This window comes from Corylus avellana, chromosome 4 (assembly GCF_965113065.1).
Source record: "Corylus avellana chromosome 4, dhCorAvel1.hap1.2, whole genome shotgun sequence".
Lineage (NCBI taxonomy): Eukaryota > Viridiplantae > Streptophyta > Magnoliopsida > Fagales > Betulaceae > Corylus > Corylus avellana.
Genome location: NC_142493.1, coordinates 3,707,694 through 3,725,559, shown reverse-complemented (window position 1 = coordinate 3,725,559; position 17,866 = coordinate 3,707,694). Strand labels below are relative to the sequence as shown.

Genomic DNA, 17,866 nt, shown 5'->3' with positions numbered 1-17,866 from the left:
AGGGTAATGTTTCCATTGCTCTTCGTTTCTGTTTTTCTCTAAACACTCATTCATCCTCCTTGTTAGTTCTAATTATAATTTCTCTGCACAGAATTATGATGAGATGCTTGCTCAATCAAAGGCTACAAGAAGAGGAGCAGGAGCTGGTCCCCAAGCAGCTCCCTCCGGATTTAGGTAATCATCAAAAGAGCAGTAGCAAACCATAAACATAGAAAGGAAAAGTTGATGGATGGGGTTTATCCAAATCGTTGGGGCTTCAGCTGAACTCCTGCTACTTAATGGTACCACCACAAGCCACTTCTTCACTACTCTTTTCTCTAAGTGCTGTATACGTACGTGGGTTTCTTGGAGGATGTATAATGTTTAATCACTTTCCCGACCAAAAAGATATGAAGATTAAGTTTTGGTTCCTTTTTGTTGTTGTTGTTGTTGTATATATGCTACCTATTTTTAGTTACATTTGCAGTTGCTACATTTTGAAGTGTTATTCTCAAATAGTCTTGGACATAGATTTTTTTTATTTTTTTCCTTCCTTTTGTGGTTATAAAATAATGGATTAAAACGTAACTTACTCAGTTGATTTCTTGTCGAATGTTGTGGTTGCTGGAACTATCTTATTGTGATTTTAACTGTTCTTTCATTCTTTTGTTGCTTTATGCAAACAAAATGTGTGATCAAGTTATAATGTGCATCAAGTTCGACTTATATTAAAACGATAAAATAAACTTCTTACAACGAAGACTAACATAACATAACACGTTCTTTAGAAAAGAGTTAATATTAAGTGGTATAGAAAAATAATAGATAATCGGATGTATGATATATTTACAAGTTGGTAGTTAAAAAAGAAAAAAAGACCTTTATAATTAATAATTTGTTTCTTTTGTGGTTCAAAACATATTACAAGATGTATGTCCCCTTATTACTTATTATAACGACAAAGTATACTTATCTTTGCAATGTCTTTTGATCTTTTAATTTGGTTAATGTACTTTGCTGATCTACAAGAAGGGTTGCAATGTCCCCTCCTCTCCCCTTTCTCCTCAAAAGAAAATACTAAAATTTCCAAAAATACAATATGGATGGAAAATGAAAAAAAAAAACGAAGTTAAGAGTGAGAACCGCGATTTTTCGGTGAAAGATCCAAGTGAAGAAGACGACTGCGTACTGAAACGTTATATATATATATATATATATATATATATATATATATATATATATATATATTCCTTTATTTACCTTTCTAATGTGGCGGATGAGATGGTGTGGAATATATACATGAAGTGAAAAATTATATAATATTTTCTTTAGTCGGTAATTAAAGAAACACATGTTGTACTTTTATTGGCTCTAGACTAACAAAATTGGTTAAGTTTTTGGACAAAATTTGACGGTATGAATTAATTTATTAGTTTTTGGACAAAATAATCTCCAGACTTTGTCCACTTAAGACCTGTTTGAGATTGCGTTTGAGAAGCTTAAAAGTACGTTTAACACTCAAAAAGTCATTTTTTTTTTTAAAAAAAGTACTCATTTGATAAAAAAATTAAAAGCGTTTTTAAGGGTAAAAAAAACTTAAAAATTGTCAAAACGTACTTTTAGCAAAAAACTTTAAAAATGAAGTTTTTGCCCAAAAACACTTTTTAACTTAAAAGCTCTATTTTTCAAACACAATCTCAAGTACGCTCTACTCTAGCCATGCACACTCAAGAACCCGACAAAACTTGCACCGGAAGGAATATTGGGGAAGGACTAAAATATCCTTTATTTATTATTATTATTAATTGTTTTTTTGCTGTAGGAAAATACAAATCTTGCGTCTTCATTTTGGTTCCCTAAGCATTCACGTCCGCTATTTTGTTGAGTCATGTAGCTTAAAGTTAAATTCACCCCACCAAGCTCAACAAAATACTCGAGTACACCCTAAACCCTAAACCCTTCTACGGTATAAAATACCCGACTACACCCTAAACCCTTCTACGGTATACCCGGCACCCACAAAAAATTAGTTGAATCACCCACAATATGCAGCCATACGTAATTCCAGGTAAAAGCTTAGTTTTTGCAATCTTCTTTGTGAGCATTGATTTTTTTTTTTTTTGAATGGTGGGTTTGTTGTTTTTGGTTTCTGGGTGTTCTTGTTTTCATTGGGTTTGATTAATTGCTGCAGATGGGAAGATTTAGATCGTCACTGTGTTCGCGTTTATGAGAAGTATTTGGAAGAAAAGGATACCCGCCCTAATCGTCACTGTGTACTGCTCTTGAGAGAAGTAGTTGGAAGAAAAGGAAGTCGCTCAGTGATCATTGCCGACATCCTCTCACGATGTCGGACCGTCTCCCACACGAGATTATCACCGACATACTCTCACGAATGCCGGGGAAGTCGCTCATGAGACTCAGGTGCGTTTCAAAGGCATGGTGCTCTCTAATCTCCACCCCCAACTTCATCTCCACCCACCTCAGTCGCTCTCTTTCCAACTCCCAACACCAGCCCTGCCTTTACGCCAACTATGGCCGCATAGGCACCCTCCTGATGTACCCATCAAATCAAGAAATAGAAGAATAGAAGGAGGATTTCCTTGCAAACCCATCAGAACGCAGAGAATTGTATGATCCTTCTAACAATGAATTTGAGTTGGTCTTAGTTGGTTCATCTAACGGCCTACTTGGTCTTGCCTATAAACGTTCAAAATTATGTGTTCTCTGGAACTCATCCATTCAAATAGCCATAACCCTTCCCAAGCCTAATATTGGATTTGACGGTTCGATTCCGTTAGACCACTCTGTTGGGTTTGGGTATGATCCCACGACCGATGATTACAAATTTGTGAGGCTCGTGTATTCTAGTTACAGAACTCTTCGACCTCTCGTTGAGATTTATACGCTTCGAACCGGCATATGGCGCTCTGTTACGGCCCCGGTTCCTCCTTGCATCATAACTGAGGATTTGTCCCCATCGGTTTTCGTGAATGGGTCACTCCACTGGTCCGCCCTGAGAGCCTTTAGCTTTGTGATCATGTCGTTTAATATGAAGGATGAAGCCTTCGGTGAAGTGGGAATGCCTAAGGGCTTCCAAGGGCCGGGTGACTTGAAAGTTACTGTGGCGCTATGTGATGGGATGCTTGCGCTTGTCATTCGTGACGGCTATGATGGTAAGAAGACATCTACAACGGTGTGGGTGATGAAAGAGTATGGAGTAGCGGAATCTTGGACTAAGCTGTTTGATCTTCCCGTTGGGCTATATAGCCCACATAGCAAGGTGATAGGCTTTACTAAGAGTGGTGAACTTCTAATGGAGAAGGGTACCAGGTTGCTTTCTTTTGGACCTAGGAGCGGACGACAATATTTGGAGGATCCTCCCGTTGACGTTCGTGGCGAGATGATTTATTTCGATTCCTATGTGGAGAGCCTTGTTCTACTGGACTTAGCTGACCGAGAACTGGGGAGATAGGGAAATTCGTCTGGTGGTAGTAAGCTCAGAAAGGAAAGCAGGTAAAGGTTGCCCAGAAAAGATGGCTTAATGTTTGACAGTTAAAATTTCCAGTATTTCACATAGGTCAGGAAATTATGCTCTATGCTTAGAAAGCATGCCTCTTCATCTTTGGTGCGTTCAACTGTGAGATTCATTCCTTTTAGATTGAAAAGCTTGCTATTAGAACTTAGGAGGGAGGACTCTCATACGCTTTCTATAGCCATATGGACTCCGTCTATCCCTAGGGCACTACCATTGCACTATTTTATTATTGTTGTAATGCCAAAGTGAGAAACCTTTAGGGATGACTATTCTGACATGATGTTATAGGTAACAACCTGCTACTTATCAAAAAAGTTATAGGTGACCAACTGCCATGTTTCCAAGAGAAACAGCCAAGATGTAAATAATTTGTGGATTTACAAATGAATTCTTTATGCCATAATCTGTCAGCATCATAGGATGACTAATCCCTGAGCGAAGTTTTAGAATTCATGCATTCACGCAGCAAATATCCTGTAGTTATATCAATCCCAAAGTTCAGTCAGATTGATAACCAGTAGAGACAGCTCTTTCTTTTAAATAATTTGCAGGGAAAGACAATAGGGAATGGATATTTGTTAGAATGCAAAACCTTAATGGTATTGTTGTACGTATTAATCTTATCACTATCCTACTATCTTACTGTGTTTGTTTTTTGATGAATACTATCTTACTATATTTGTAATTCTGTAGTATCATTTTTCCTATATCTCTCTTGCAATTTGCAATATTCAATTCAGTTATTAGTTTTTTTATTAGTAAGTGATACATGTACCCAGTGGGACATGAACCCATAACCTCACCCTCTACCTTGCTATAAAGGGAGGAAGTACCATTTGAGCTAAAGCTCATTGGTTCAATCTAGTTATTAACTAATATGTAATTGTTAGACTTTATAGGCTTCTCATTGAACAATATTATTTCCACATAGTCTTCTTCCTCTTAATATTTTTTTTACTTATATATTCTATTTCTTTATTTATAATTTACTTATGGCCTCCACTTCTATTTTTTTCTAGTACATTATTCACGTTGTCTATCAACTTCGCACATCTGCACCTACATAAGTCATAAATGTAGGTTTCCCTGGCAGAGGAGCATACATTTAGTTTTGTTCTTTCTATACTAGTCTCATATTTATCATGTTTGAGCTGTCATACTACCATATATTATGCTTAAGAAAAAATAATTATCTTTCCATTTTCTCTATCTGCAATTGAATTTCTTTTGTGTCTGCCAATTTTGAAAAGGTAAATGCTAGGTGTTTTTCTAGTGTTCTCCCAACTGTGATGTGGCTTTTAAAATTACCGTTGAATTTGAGATTATCATTATTAACTTTTAATCTATTGGTGATTTTACAAGCCACATCACAGTTGGGAGAACACTAAAAGAACACTTAGCATTTCCCTTCTGAAAATATCATGCCCTTGTCCATTCGTATTATTTAATATAATTGGCTCTCTTTTTTTCTGATGATTTGATACGTTCCCTCCTAGGTATCCAGGGTGTTAGGTGCTTTTGCTGCGGATTGTGAATAGCTCCTGCTTTTCTGGCATAAGAAATTAGGTTTTCTCAGCTTTATTTCCTTTTTTTTTTTTATGAACCAACTTTATATCCTCTTAAATCTATTTTACATTCAGAAACTTGTTATCTTTTGACATTGATCTTCAGCTTTTTATCATTGAATATATGCAATGCGTAGAATTTGCAAGTCAATTTAGAAAATTTCACATGGGGCAGCAATGATTATAATATTGATATTTATTTGACTATGGTTAATGTTGTTATTATTACTGTGCTTGTGGTTGTTTTCATGTTCAAAATTAAATCTAAATTGTGTCGTATGTACAAAAAAACAACTTAAGATCAATCAATTTATAGAAGATGCCAGAGGTGCAAAACTAATTGAATGGAACGACATAAACATGAACCTCTAACATATGAGGAGCACTTCAACGCATTAAAACTTGAAAGAGAAACTCGGGATCAAGAAAAAGAAAAAGATAATATCCTTGGAAGTGGAAACAACACATAGAAATAGTTTAAGTCAACTTTCATCTATGTGGCTCTCTTCTTTTTTTCCCTTCCCTTATGGTTCATTATTTAAATAGTTTGTAACAATATATATATATATATATATATATATATATATATATATATATATATATATATAAATAAGTAATGAAGTTTATATTATTAAAAAGTGTAATGTGCCCCTAAGTACACAAGTAGTAAACACAAGAGGCTCAAAGTGAGCAAGAACCCAAATGAACAGCAAGACTACCCACAAAACCAAACACCTGACAAGCCCTCAAAATCAATACCCACAAAACAACAAAGCCCGACACCCCCCCAAGGCACTCATCACTAGAAAACGTGAGTCTTACCTTTCTCCCGCCTAGACAATGCTCCCTTAACCTCATAGTTGATGGAGCATTCTAGGTTCCTAAGCTCCCTTCTACCTTTAACCTTCCGAGGGGTAACCTCTCGACATCCATCTCCTCACATGGATCCCCTATCAAAGCCCAGTCCAAGCAGGTGGCAGGAGAGAAATCGCTCAAAGGGTAAGGAAAACCTCCTTCATCCCCATCCCAGAAATTTATGTCCTCTTCTCTATCCAACAACTTCGAATAAGCCGCACCTGAAGGGACTAGGGGGCATTGAACAACGACACTGCCTCGGCAATCAAGCTATTGTCTATACGGAAAAATCTGTTATCCCTCATGTTACGGTTAGAACACTGCATGGGTTTATGATAAAAATAATGGTTAATGTTATTTGATGATGGACCCATCAATTTTTAGTTGGGTTTCATTGGATTCGCTAAATGTGAGATTTTTGAGTTAAAATTTGCATTTTTGCTAAACTTGGTGAAAGCCGTTTTTTTCCTAGCAGCAATGGAAACTTTATTTGAACCTTAAAGTGTGTTCTTCTAATTGCTAATGGGTGGGCTGGAACTATTAGTAGCTATATTGGAAAGCTGCTTAAGAAGTTTGAAGTCTAGTTTAACTTGATTTTATAACTTGGAGCTTTGTTTTGGGTAGCCATTTATGAACACTATTGAGGTTCTTTGAAGAATGTTGAAAGAAATTATGAGGTGGGTTGTTGTGGTTTAGCTACTTCCAAGTCAAGTGTGGTTGTTGGAAGTGGATTTTGGGTTTCATGTACAGGCCATAAATACATTAATCATAACATTATTTGTTTTCTTATAACTTTGTCTTGCTTGTTGTGCTTCCGGTTTAAGTTAGAGAGTAGTCTCTAGTTGAATGGTGATTTAGAATGATGGAGTTTGTTTTGGATAGGCCCGAAAATTGAATTATTTGAGGCGGTTGGAAGATGTTTGTGAACTTTGAATATGAAATTTTGGCTGTTGGGTGTGCTTGCAAGGTAAGTGGTGGAAGTAGTTCATTCTAGATTGTTCCTAAAATACCCAATATGACTTTTCAAAATAATATTATGAATTTTAGAAAAGTAAAGTATATTTGGGTTCATATATGTTCCCATTATATTCTATTTTCGAAAAATATGAGAAATATGTTTATATGTACATGTTGAAATTGTGTGAGTCGAGCTAGATTTACAAACATGATGCATACCAATGTTTTATGATATATTGGATTTCTATGTTGATTTGTAAACATTATAGTTGAGGATGTTTATTGAGGAAATGTTTGCATAAAATATTGGTAAAGTTGATGTTGCAGTATTGATTTAAGTTTCTTTGGAAATGGTATAAATATTTGTGTTTTTCAACTCCCTTAAGGCATATAGATTCTGTGGCTCGAGTTGTGAAGATTTGCAGAGGCCTTCATTTAGAATATACAGTATTTATGCTATGACAATTAGACTTGGTTTATTTATTGGGTTTCTTGGAAAATTTTATGGTGGTGTTTATTCGAGGTTAACATTGTAATAGATGACTTATCAGGCTTCGTTTAGAGTATTCTTATTGAGATATTATTTGTTTGTTACTATTAGAATATATTTATTAAATTAATCTTCTTATTGGCTTAAGTTTTTGGGTTTAGTGGTGATTTAATTATCTATTTATGGCTTTTCCTCCACCTCCGGTGGCTTTTCCAGGAAGGAGGGATGAATCTCCTTCCCTCCCTCTTCCCTTTTCACTTTTCCTTCGTTTTTTCTCCCCTCTAGGTAGTTTTTCTCAATTTTTTTCGTTGTTGTTGTTCCTTTTTCCTCCAAATGTCACCGTTGCAGCCCTCCCTCCACCGTCGGCCCGTCCTTTGCCTCAGTCCCTCTCCCCATCGTTGGCTACCTCACAGTTCTATAGAGGTTTGCAGATCTGATTTTTTCAAAGTCAGATTTGTAATCCTTCGTCAGGCGTACCGGCAGGCGTGCTCCACCACCTTGCTCATGGACCATCCCACTTCCAGCCAATCCCGTCCGCTCCCCACTCCGGCCAACACGTGCCGGCGCGTGGAGTCTTCTCTCATGTGCCTCACATCTCTAGACCCATGCTCCTTCGCTGTTGTAGGTTTTTTATAGTGTTTTATTATCTTTCTGTTCCTTCTCTGTTGTTTTTTTTGTAATTTTTGTTGTGTTTTGCTGTCTTTTTTTCTTTGTGGGTTACTGTCTCCCTGCTTCAATTTGTATTGATTTTGTGGAGACTTTTGTGGCTGGTGTTCGGCCATCAATGACTTCCATCCAGTTTACTGTAGTACTTCTCCTGCAACAACCACTTCTCTATGAGGACTCTTAACTGAGTCATTTTGCGCCTTGTGCGGCCCTTGGAAAGACCCAGCTTTTTTTATAGTTCCTCAAAAATCATGAATGAAACCATTGCCTATTCTTTGTTACTGTTTTTTAATCTATACTGTATTTTTCGTTTGGGTTTTATTGTTAGGGTGCCCACCCATTTGTTGTTGTTTGATCTCATGTAACCCGTTTTCCCTTATTTGAATAATAATAACAATAAAAAAATTTAAAATTGAAAAAAAAAAAAAAAAAAAAAAAAACGGCGTGTAGGGGCAGGGGGGGCCAAGGTAAAACCCAGAGCTCCGCAAGCTGCCTTTGCTATGCAGTGGCAGTTTTAGTTGCACCACTAGCATCGAGAGTACACGGGAGGTGAGCTCTCTACTCTATTTTATTTAAAAATTATTTCTCTTTTATTTTATAATTATTTTCTTTCCAACTTATCAAACAATAATAACACAGATTTTCACCAAAAACATGAAAACGGCAACTAATCTGCCCATAAACAAATAGAGGATTTGGCTTAGGAGCTGTTAAACACAAAAAAAATAAAAAATAAAAAAAATACCATCTCTTAGATTTTTTTTTTTTTTTTTTTTTTTTTACAGTTTAAATTTAATTTCAAGTTTTTCATAAAAAAAAAAGAAAAAAGGAGAAATTAAATTTGAACCGTTACAAAAATTATAAGATTTCTACGGGTTTTACACAACCAAAGCCAAATCCACAAACGGAAACACCCCCATCACAAAACCCTGACCTTCGAAACCAAACCCAACATCAACATAAGTAGAAACATATTACACAATCTCTCAATGCAAAAACTCAGAAACCAACATAAAATTTAAAGAATTTTGGTGTTTTAAAAAATCTGTTGGAAATGCTCTTAAGAGTCCAAGCTTATCATAGCAAGGATGCTTCAAAAGCTCATAAGCATGCTAGATTACCGACCAAATCTCACGCGCCAATCAACGACACAATTTGCTTGTAGTCTACACTTCGTTACAGGATATAAATCCAAGATCCAATTCACCATTGGTATATAATTCAGATGTACATTATGGTTATCTAATCTTTGACCAAAAAAAGAAAAGAATACAGTACTCCGCTTGGTTAGTCATTTCTAACCAAAATAGGAAAAGACATGAGATCTTCAAGACCAACCCATCTCCGGCTCAAGCCTCAAAGTGGATGCCATCCAAGTACATCGACCATAGCCTGTAAGGGATTTCATAGCATCTTTAAAAAAGAATACGAAGCTAAAAGAAACTCATATAACTTTACTCGGACATAAGTTCCCAACTCAGGTTTCACAAGCTTTGTTAGAATTGAAGCATCACAGAGTAACATTAAATATTATACGTACGGGGCTACTATGGAACAAAGAGGATATTCTACGTTTTGACTTATGCAGGCGGATTAGGGTACACTTTCGGCTTTGGCTTGACCTCTATTTCATTTACACTACGAACATATATCGCATCTGGTTCATGACTGCAAAATGAAAAGACAACACATAAGATATAATATGTTTGTGTGTGTGTGTGTTTGTGAGAGAGAGAGAGAGAGAGAGAGAGAGAGTTGAACTTACGGTTTTTCTCCCTCTTCAAATGTGTAACTTGATGCCACCGCCAAAAGGCGGCCATCTCTGCTAAAAGAAAGTGCTGCAATGCTTGTCGGATATTTTGAGTACTAGGAAAGAGAAAACAGAAATTCCAATAAATTCAAGCTTGCCAGAATTTAAATCAAGACCTTAGTATCACACAAGCAAACTTTTACCTGATACAGCCTCTTCTTGTTGTTCCCATCCCACACATTCACATAACCATCACAACCTCCAGTTGCAAAAGTACCATAGCTGCAGGTTCAATTTGAAAGAATGGACTAGTAACTACTTGAGTATAATAGAAAGAAGCTGCTATATTTAATCTCAGGATGTGAACTTAATTAGTCAAACTCAGTTCAAAGGTAATTTATCCAACTTCAGATCCAAATTGAAAGGGCAATTGTGCACTCTTCTCAGTTCAATTACTTACAATAGGTTATCCACATCAGCCAATCATGTGCAAGAACATATGAAATTTGGTTAAATTCTTATATTTGCATATTTGCTTTCTATGTATTTTGTTTTACATTATGTCATGTATCAGCGCATCAAGTTCCCAAGTGACCACGGATTTCTTTCAGGTCAACAAAATTCTTACTCCCCTCCATGCCTATTATAACATGAATTATCACTTCTTTCACTTATTATGAGAACAGATTCTTGCCTTTATTCGTAACAACCCGGGATGTGCTTCTTGTTTTAAAGTATCCACTTAAGCGAAAACAGGTAATACCTAGGAAACTAAATTGACAATGATCTTCAACAATGCAATCATTTATTCATAAAAAAATCAATGCAGAAAGAATTCAAAAATGCAATCATTATCCAATATGGGGTGTTTTTGCCTATCCTTTATGTGTTCCATCAGTTAAAAATTTCAAGAATTCAATGCAGAAACAATATCAAATACTTACACAGGGTGGAATGCAATGGCATTTACTGGGTAGACAATGTCCCTTCCAGCCTCTGATTTTCTATGACACTTAAATGCATACCTGCACAAAGCTATAAGTCTTGAGCAAGTAAAATGCTAGCTGAGAGGCATGGAGCAGAATAAACATATAGGCATGCCTGCATTTTCATGCAATAGTACCATAAGAGGCCAGCCAATTCCTAACAAGTTGGCCCAGCCACAAAAGAAGGCAAACAACATGACCTTGCTAGTCATTTAAATAACAATGTATAACAAGCAAAATACTATACACTGCAATAATTGTTGAAAACTAACAGAAACACACCTCCACAATGTTAAAGAACTGTTTTTGTAATAGATAATACTACAGAATCAGAGCCGTAGGGAAGACTTAAAATGCCTCAAGTACTTTGTGTCACTTAAGTATATTTACATACACTCATTTGTGAAATCAAGGGTATGCAAGAAACGACATAAAAATTGATAATTCATCAGTTCTGGTGCACAAATACTCGGGCATATTTTATGCAAACACAAGAAGCTGGAAAACTGCAAAAATTGATGAATACAAGGCATATTATTCAAATAATTTAAATCTTGTCAATGGCATATCAAAAGATCAGCACATACTTTTTGGCTTGACTAGCCTCTGAGAGATCAAAAAATTCCATTGCAACTCGTCCTTCTACGGAACTAAGAGCATATCCTGCATACAGAAATGAGGTGGAATAAAATCAAGACAATAGGGAGCATGAGTTCATCATATGGACAAAACAAGTGGACTAACTTTTAGCCAAGTGCTAATGTGCTATAACCCCCTCCCATGATTGAAGAGCCCATTGACCAAATACAAGCTTCTGGCTATGTACCTGTCCTCTTTGACCCTCAATTTCCAACTATGTTGTGCTATGTAAATCAGAGTATATTTTTTTTTTTGAGACAAAGCTTCGTACTTGATAATAATAAAGCAAAACACAGTAATATTTCAAACAACAGTTACTCCAAAGAGAAAACCAATGAGAAAACCTTTAATCAGGATGGCCTGTAAAACCCTATTTGACAGCATCCAATAAAAAACTGACATGTCATCTAAAAACACAAAATAGAATGGTGATTTCATACTGAATCTTTAAGCCCAAACCAACGTATAAAAAAAAAAAAAACTACACCACATTCATATGAGAGGCCATTGTACAACAATACTCAACTGCAATTGCAACCTGATTCCCAAAATTCTCACTCCCCAAAGGCGTTCTGGTTCTCTCTTCTTCTTTTCCTTTTTTTTTTTTTTTTTTTTTTTGGGGGGGGGGGGGGGGGGGGGGGGGGGGGGGTTTCTCTCTCTAAGAGAGTGAAAGGGAAAGGGGCATTGGTTCTCTCTGTTATGTTATCCAACACACCCACTTTCTACGAATCCACAAAACCATGTGTTACACCATTAGATCTCATTGAAACCTGGGGCTCAAGGGCCAAATCTATAACAGTTGCTCACATTTCTGGAGCCAGTGCTTGAATTTTCAACCTAATCTTGCAGAGAGTGATACAGAGAGGCGATTCTCCAGCAAAATCGACGGACGTGGGAGGAAAGTCGTAGGAATAAAAATTTCAAGAAAGTCAGACTTAGGTCAGTGGCTCCGGTGGTTTCTGTTGAAAGGGGTTTAGGGTGTTGAATGGGAAAGACAAACGGTGACTTCATGGGGCAAGACAAACGGAGATTTCAAAAGATTCTGTGTTTTCAGGTCTAGCTTATTTTGTGTTTTAAGCCCGACGTGGCAAGTTTTAATTGGATGCTGTAAAATAAGGGATTTACAGCCCATCCTGATAGTAGGGGCTCTCAAACCCAATACTCCATTACATTGCATTGGACCTACAAAATCTAGAGATTTAAGACTTGGTGAAACACCAAATAGTTATGGAAAACCCGTTTTATTCTCTCGCTGTATTACTGACCATGAACACAAGACTAAGTAGCCGCTGGGCAGGACAGAGTAAACACACAATTCAAATTAATAAAGCTTTATTCTTGGAGGATACATCATACCCTATCAAATAGATATACTAGAAACTTTTTGGGAAGATTACTTATTTTAGTCAATTAAAAGGAATTCACACAATACAGCATAAGAAAAGAGCAACTGCCTCTGGTATAGCAGCAAATTCAAGAAATTGACTTGATTGCAAACCTTATATTAATAAACTCTGAAACCGGTCTTTAAGTGAGAGAGAGAGAGAGAGAGAGAGAGAGAGAAGAGAAAATAGCTGGGTAAGGGTGTTTAACCACAAAGCCATATGATTTTATTAATTTTAGGACATCAACTGCAAGGAAAAGATTGTCAATTCATTAGGTAATGCTTTAAAACTCTAGAAAGTCAGAAATTACCTGTTCCATTGGGATAACAGCGCACACATCTAGTTTGATATTTCAATGAAGATTCCCTTCGCTGTTCAGGTTGGGACATATTTCTCAAATCGTAGACATTTACATGTCTTCCTGCAGTTGCTACAACTAAACGATTTCCAACGAGAGAAAGTGAGTAAACACGCTCAGGCTGTGGGTATGTCCCAACAAGAGTGCGATCCTGCCCACTTGCACCTCTAGGATCCCAACACTTCAGGGTTTTGTCCCAACTACCCGTGATTAATTGCCCTGATACAATTGACAAACAAGGGAAATATTACATACTGTGAATTATTGAACAAATGAAACAAGAATGGCTCTGTTTGAAATAATATATATTTGATTACCAAGTGATACCCAGTATAGCATCACCATTCTAAGGAATAAATGGGCCCAACAACTCTATATGTAAGAGAATCTGATGCGATAAATTGGTAATTGCATCTGTTTGTAATGACAATGGGATCTTAATTTATAATTACTGTCATTAAATGTCAAAAACCATCCATGGAATTAATGCAACTAATCCAACAAGGGATCCTTAATTTCTATCTCAAAATTCGATAAAGGCCCCAAAACCCAGTCTGTAAAGAATCTATTCGCATAAATTAGTAACTGCATTGGTTGTCCTTCCTAGACATCGACGCAGCAGATATTACCAAGCAATGCCAGTTTGGACAGTAAATGGTTCCTAGGCATAATTGGTTTCTTACATACAGTACCAGGAAGAGTGGTCACTTGTAACCAACTATTTAAAATCATTATTTGTAATGCAATTACCATTTGCCAACCAAACAACACATTTGGTTTGATACCAAGAACAGAATTTAGCCAGGGCAAACTTCTTGACTCCCCAGCCCTACAAGAGCTCAAGATAGGTTATAGGAAGTGAAGAAATGAGTGTGACTTCAATGTCCAGAAATGTCAATAACACCATATCATGTAAATTTGGAAGCTCCATGTACATTTAATGTATTTGGGTATCTTAACAAGTTGAACTTCAGCCTCAGTCAACTTTATGGAATATTACAATTGTCAACCCTTACGGTTACACCTGTTGTAGTAGAGACGGGGTCAATAACCTTGATATCTTACCTTACATTTTTCAGCAATAATTTCAAAAGGAACCATGTCGTTGAAAATTCTTACATTTATTAAGATAATTATAATCTTCAACTTGCATAATATACTGATAAGTTAAAAGTTCAATGCAATTTTTCTTGGAAAGTGCCTGACAGATGTCTGCATTTGCAGTCTCAATTGGTTTTTGCTTATCTTAAGATTATCGTAATACTAGCACCCTTGTTTTTCCTGATAAGTAATAATAGCATCTCGTTCCAAGCATATATCAGGGTCATTCAAGATTTGACAGGGTTTATGATAAATTCTACAACTGAATTGAAATCCCTAACATTCAACATGATTTACTATAAATCTAGACCAGTGCAATTTGGTTTGCATGACAGACAATAATGGTTCTTAGGTAATTTTAAAATTATCTAATAATGGCCTGAGCTCTTTCGTTGCAAGCAGAAGCTGGTCCAAATCCTCACATTTCATCAAAAACAACTACAAGAAAGTTAGATGAGCAAAGGAGATGAGAGTACTACAAAAACAAACCTGCTGCATAAGAGTACTCGACACAACGCACAGGAGCATCATGCCTTCCCAAAATATCCTCCTTATTAGAGCTGAAAACAAGCCTGAAAGACAAAAGAATGTCCCCAAAATTATAATCAACATTACAAACTAGATCACGAAAACCAGATAGAAGCAATGATCTAAGAAAATAGATCTCAAAGACAGTAATGCAAAGCCTCAGGCAAATTCAGTTGGATAAGAAAGTCAAAAGCTCAGTATAAACTCTTTAAACGAAAATGGTCAAATCAACTGGCTACCTTATGCTGAATTTCTAAATAAATCTGTAGAATAGACAAGTCAACCATAAACCATGTCGACAAAAATAGAGCACAAATCAAGCACCTAACGAGCAAAAACAAGTACTTCTTGTTCTCACAGACACCGAAAACAATATCTTGAAATCTTATGGTCTATTAAATTACTTAAATATTTAAAATCTTACCCCAGCAAACACATTTTATTATAATTGAACCCTGTACGTTCATATATAATATGGGATCTACGCTTCACATATTGCATATTCTTTCCCGTTTCTCTCATTTCCTCAGGAACCAAACATAAAATTAGATCAGAAAACAACACCTTCCTCGATTAATTGAACACAGCTCGGTTGGGTATATGTTTTCATGTTCTGAGTTCCGTACAGTAGAAGAAGTTAGCTTCAACATTTTCAAATCTTATTTTTTCCTTTCCCACACTTTCTCAGCAACCAAACCAAAAAATAAAAAATAAATAAGAAAAAAAAGCACTGACCGCCTCACAGTATTATCGGCGCTGGCACTGAACCCCGAGGAATCGTCGTGGAAGCAACAGTCGAGGACTGGACCGCCGTGCATGAACTCGCCTCGCAGCGCGTTGGCGCTCGCATCGTACAATCGGACGCTCTGACCAATCAGAAGAGAGACAGAAGCTTACATTTGAATTTTTTATGAGCTTTGGGAATAGGATTACAGAGAAAAGATGGAGGAAGAAGAAGAGGCAGGTGGCGGGACGGGAGAGGAGAGGTGAGGGCATACCTTGTCCCATGAGGAGACGAGCAGGTGATCGCTGTGGTTGGAGAATCGGAGGTTGGATATTCCGTCCGACGGCGGGTTCGCGAGCTCGCGGCCTGGGGCCGGCGGTGGGACAGCTGTCATGGCGCGATTGACTGGCTTGGGACTTTGTCTGAGACTGAGTGAGGGTGTGAGTGAGAGTGAGAGATCAGTTAGGGTTTTTGGAGAGAGAAAGAGAGAGGGAAGGTGAGTTTGAAAAAATGAATAATAACAACAGAGATTGGGTTTTGATTGAGATTCAAATGGATCTGTGATGAGAGCCCCCAAAGATTTTTCAAACTTTTTAAAGGGTAGGAAATTTAAATTCAAACGGGACGGAAATGGTCTGGAAGCGTTTGGACTTTTCAGACCTTTTGCCTTGGGTGTGGCTACTGTACATTCCCTCACATGCCAGAGTATTAGCTATTTTTTAGTTCGGCGTGAACATAATAGTATTTACTCGCTGAAAGTCGCACATGAGAAACTTAGACGGTGAAAATCACAAGCGCTCGTTCAAGTCCGAATGAGTCATAACCTGATCCAGTTCCACTAAGGCACTCATGAGAATTCAAGGCTACTAATACTAATCAGACATGGCTAAGGAGGCCTAGACGGTGAGAATCGCAATCGCTTCTTCAAGTTTGAATGGGCCATAGCCTGACTCAACCCCATTAGGAATTAGGATATCAATGAGAATTCAAGACGAATAATACTAATCAGGCATGGACCATTAAATTAACCACCATGATAATTCTCAAATCATGATTTATATGGAAGAGAGCAATGCTATAAATCACATGATAGAGAGAATAATGATTTTTATTTCACAGTGATGATGTGATTGTGGAAAGAAATTGATGAGTTGGTTGTATTAATTCATTGATCATCAACGGTAATCTCAGGCCGTTTTTCACAAAAGAGTTATGTTTGTAAAAGAAATGAATGAGTGTTAGAAGGCTTGCCGATTTGGAAATTGGAGGCACTCCTATGCTCGATTCAGTCAAAATAGAATGAGGGAAAGGAAAGCTAACTCAAAATGGTAAGAGAGTATAAGAGTATGAATGAGGGAGTGCCTAAAACTTTAGGTGGAGATAACCCATGGTGCATTCTATAGAGATGGAGGTGCATCAAGTTGTTGGTCTTGAGCTTGGTGTGGACTCAGCCATTGGGCCTGGTTCTAGCATAGTCTTGAGATTTTTTTTTTTTTTTGTAGTCAAGCCTTAGAAACCTATTGGTAAGTAATACGGTCATCTACATCATAACTACAATGTCAACATTATAATATAGTTATAGGATCAAAATGTAATTTCTATAATTATTCTATTAAAAAAAAAGATAAGTAATGATACATACTATATATTACACCCCATCGCATTGTGCTTATGTGCCATTGCTTATCAACTTTTAATTTTTTTAGCAATAGCTGATTTAAGGACTAAAAACATTACCATGTTAACCCATTGGAATAAGAGTTGAATATCTTACTCTAAAGAAGATAAGAGTGTAATATCTTTCTCACTTTTATGGGTTTGTGTGGTACTTTTGAGAATAAAAAAAGAATGATGATAAAATAAAAATTATATTTAAATATGATTGAGTAAAATTTAGAGAGTTTATTATTTTGATACTTTTGCTTAACTACTAGTTAAACTAAAAATAATAATAATAATAATAATAAAAACCAAAATTTAGCTAAAATATAAAGTATTAATTGAGAATACTCTAAATCCACACTTGAATTGCAAACTCTAGAAGTTTTTTTTTTTTTTTTTTGAGAAACAAAATCTAGAAGTTTTGATCGAAGTCCAAAGCCCACTAATTCCCACCACATGATTTCATTGTCACTCTCAACGACTCGTCGTACGTCGTTGGATGCATACTAGGCGTCTTGAATTTTCCACACTAGTTAGTTTGGTCCATTGTTTGGCCCTTCCTCAACCATCATTTTGACTGTTTCACTAAATTTGAGATTACATTTAAAAAATAGAGTTTTTAAGTTAAAATGAGTTTTTGGGCAAAAGCTTCATTTTTAAACTTTTGTCAAAAGTGCGTTTTGACA

General features: G+C 36.5%; 2 protein-coding genes across 4 annotated transcripts; one reads left to right on the top strand and one right to left on the bottom strand.

Moving 5' to 3' along the window:
* The first annotated feature begins 1,860 nt into the window (after window positions 1–1,860).
* On the top strand, window positions 1,861–5,244 carry LOC132176921 (F-box/kelch-repeat protein At3g23880). The gene is given in 3 exon segments (XM_059589080.2): window positions 1,861–2,047; window positions 2,171–3,492; window positions 5,011–5,244. A coding segment is annotated over 1 exon segment (1,128 nt). The 5' UTR covers window positions 1,861–2,047; window positions 2,171–2,323; the 3' UTR covers window positions 3,452–3,492; window positions 5,011–5,244.
* Window positions 5,245–9,136: 3,892 nt separating this feature from the next.
* Window positions 9,137–16,146, bottom strand: LOC132179947 (mitotic checkpoint protein BUB3.2). Of its 3 annotated transcripts, none has more exons than XM_059592768.2 (10): window positions 15,793–16,146; window positions 15,530–15,660; window positions 14,756–14,838; window positions 13,118–13,384; window positions 11,371–11,446; window positions 10,742–10,822; window positions 10,001–10,079; window positions 9,813–9,913; window positions 9,620–9,715; window positions 9,137–9,439 (listed from the first exon to the last, which is right to left on the bottom strand). In XM_059592768.2, the coding sequence occupies exons 1-9, from the start codon at window positions 15,910–15,912 to the stop codon at window positions 9,628–9,630; spliced, it is 1,026 nt and encodes a 341-aa protein (XP_059448751.1). In that variant the 5' UTR covers window positions 15,913–16,146; the 3' UTR covers window positions 9,137–9,439; window positions 9,620–9,627. The 3 variants fall into 3 exon arrangements, with proteins under 3 accessions (XP_059448751.1, XP_059448750.1, XP_088372247.1); XM_059592767.2 differs by having other exon boundaries at window positions 9,588–9,715; window positions 15,793–16,145; XM_088516121.1 differs by lacking the exon at window positions 9,137–9,439 and having other exon boundaries at window positions 9,482–9,715.
* Window positions 16,147–17,866: the final 1,720 nt, after the last annotated feature.

What these genes read in the sequence shown, in the direction of transcription:
- LOC132179947 (XM_059592768.2), bottom strand. Translation starts at nt 15,912, where the DNA reads ATGACAGCTGTCCCACCGCCGGCCCCAGGCCGCGAGCTCGCGAACCCG. An exon ending in CGAGTACTCTTATGCAGCAG is followed by an intron (nt 13,385 to 14,755) that starts GTTTGTTTTTGT and finishes CAATTGTATCAG; the next exon opens with GGCAATTAATCACGGGTAGT. An exon ending in CTGTTATCCCAATGGAACAG is followed by an intron (nt 11,447 to 13,117) that starts GTAATTTCTGAC and finishes TTCTGTATGCAG; the next exon opens with GATATGCTCTTAGTTCCGTA.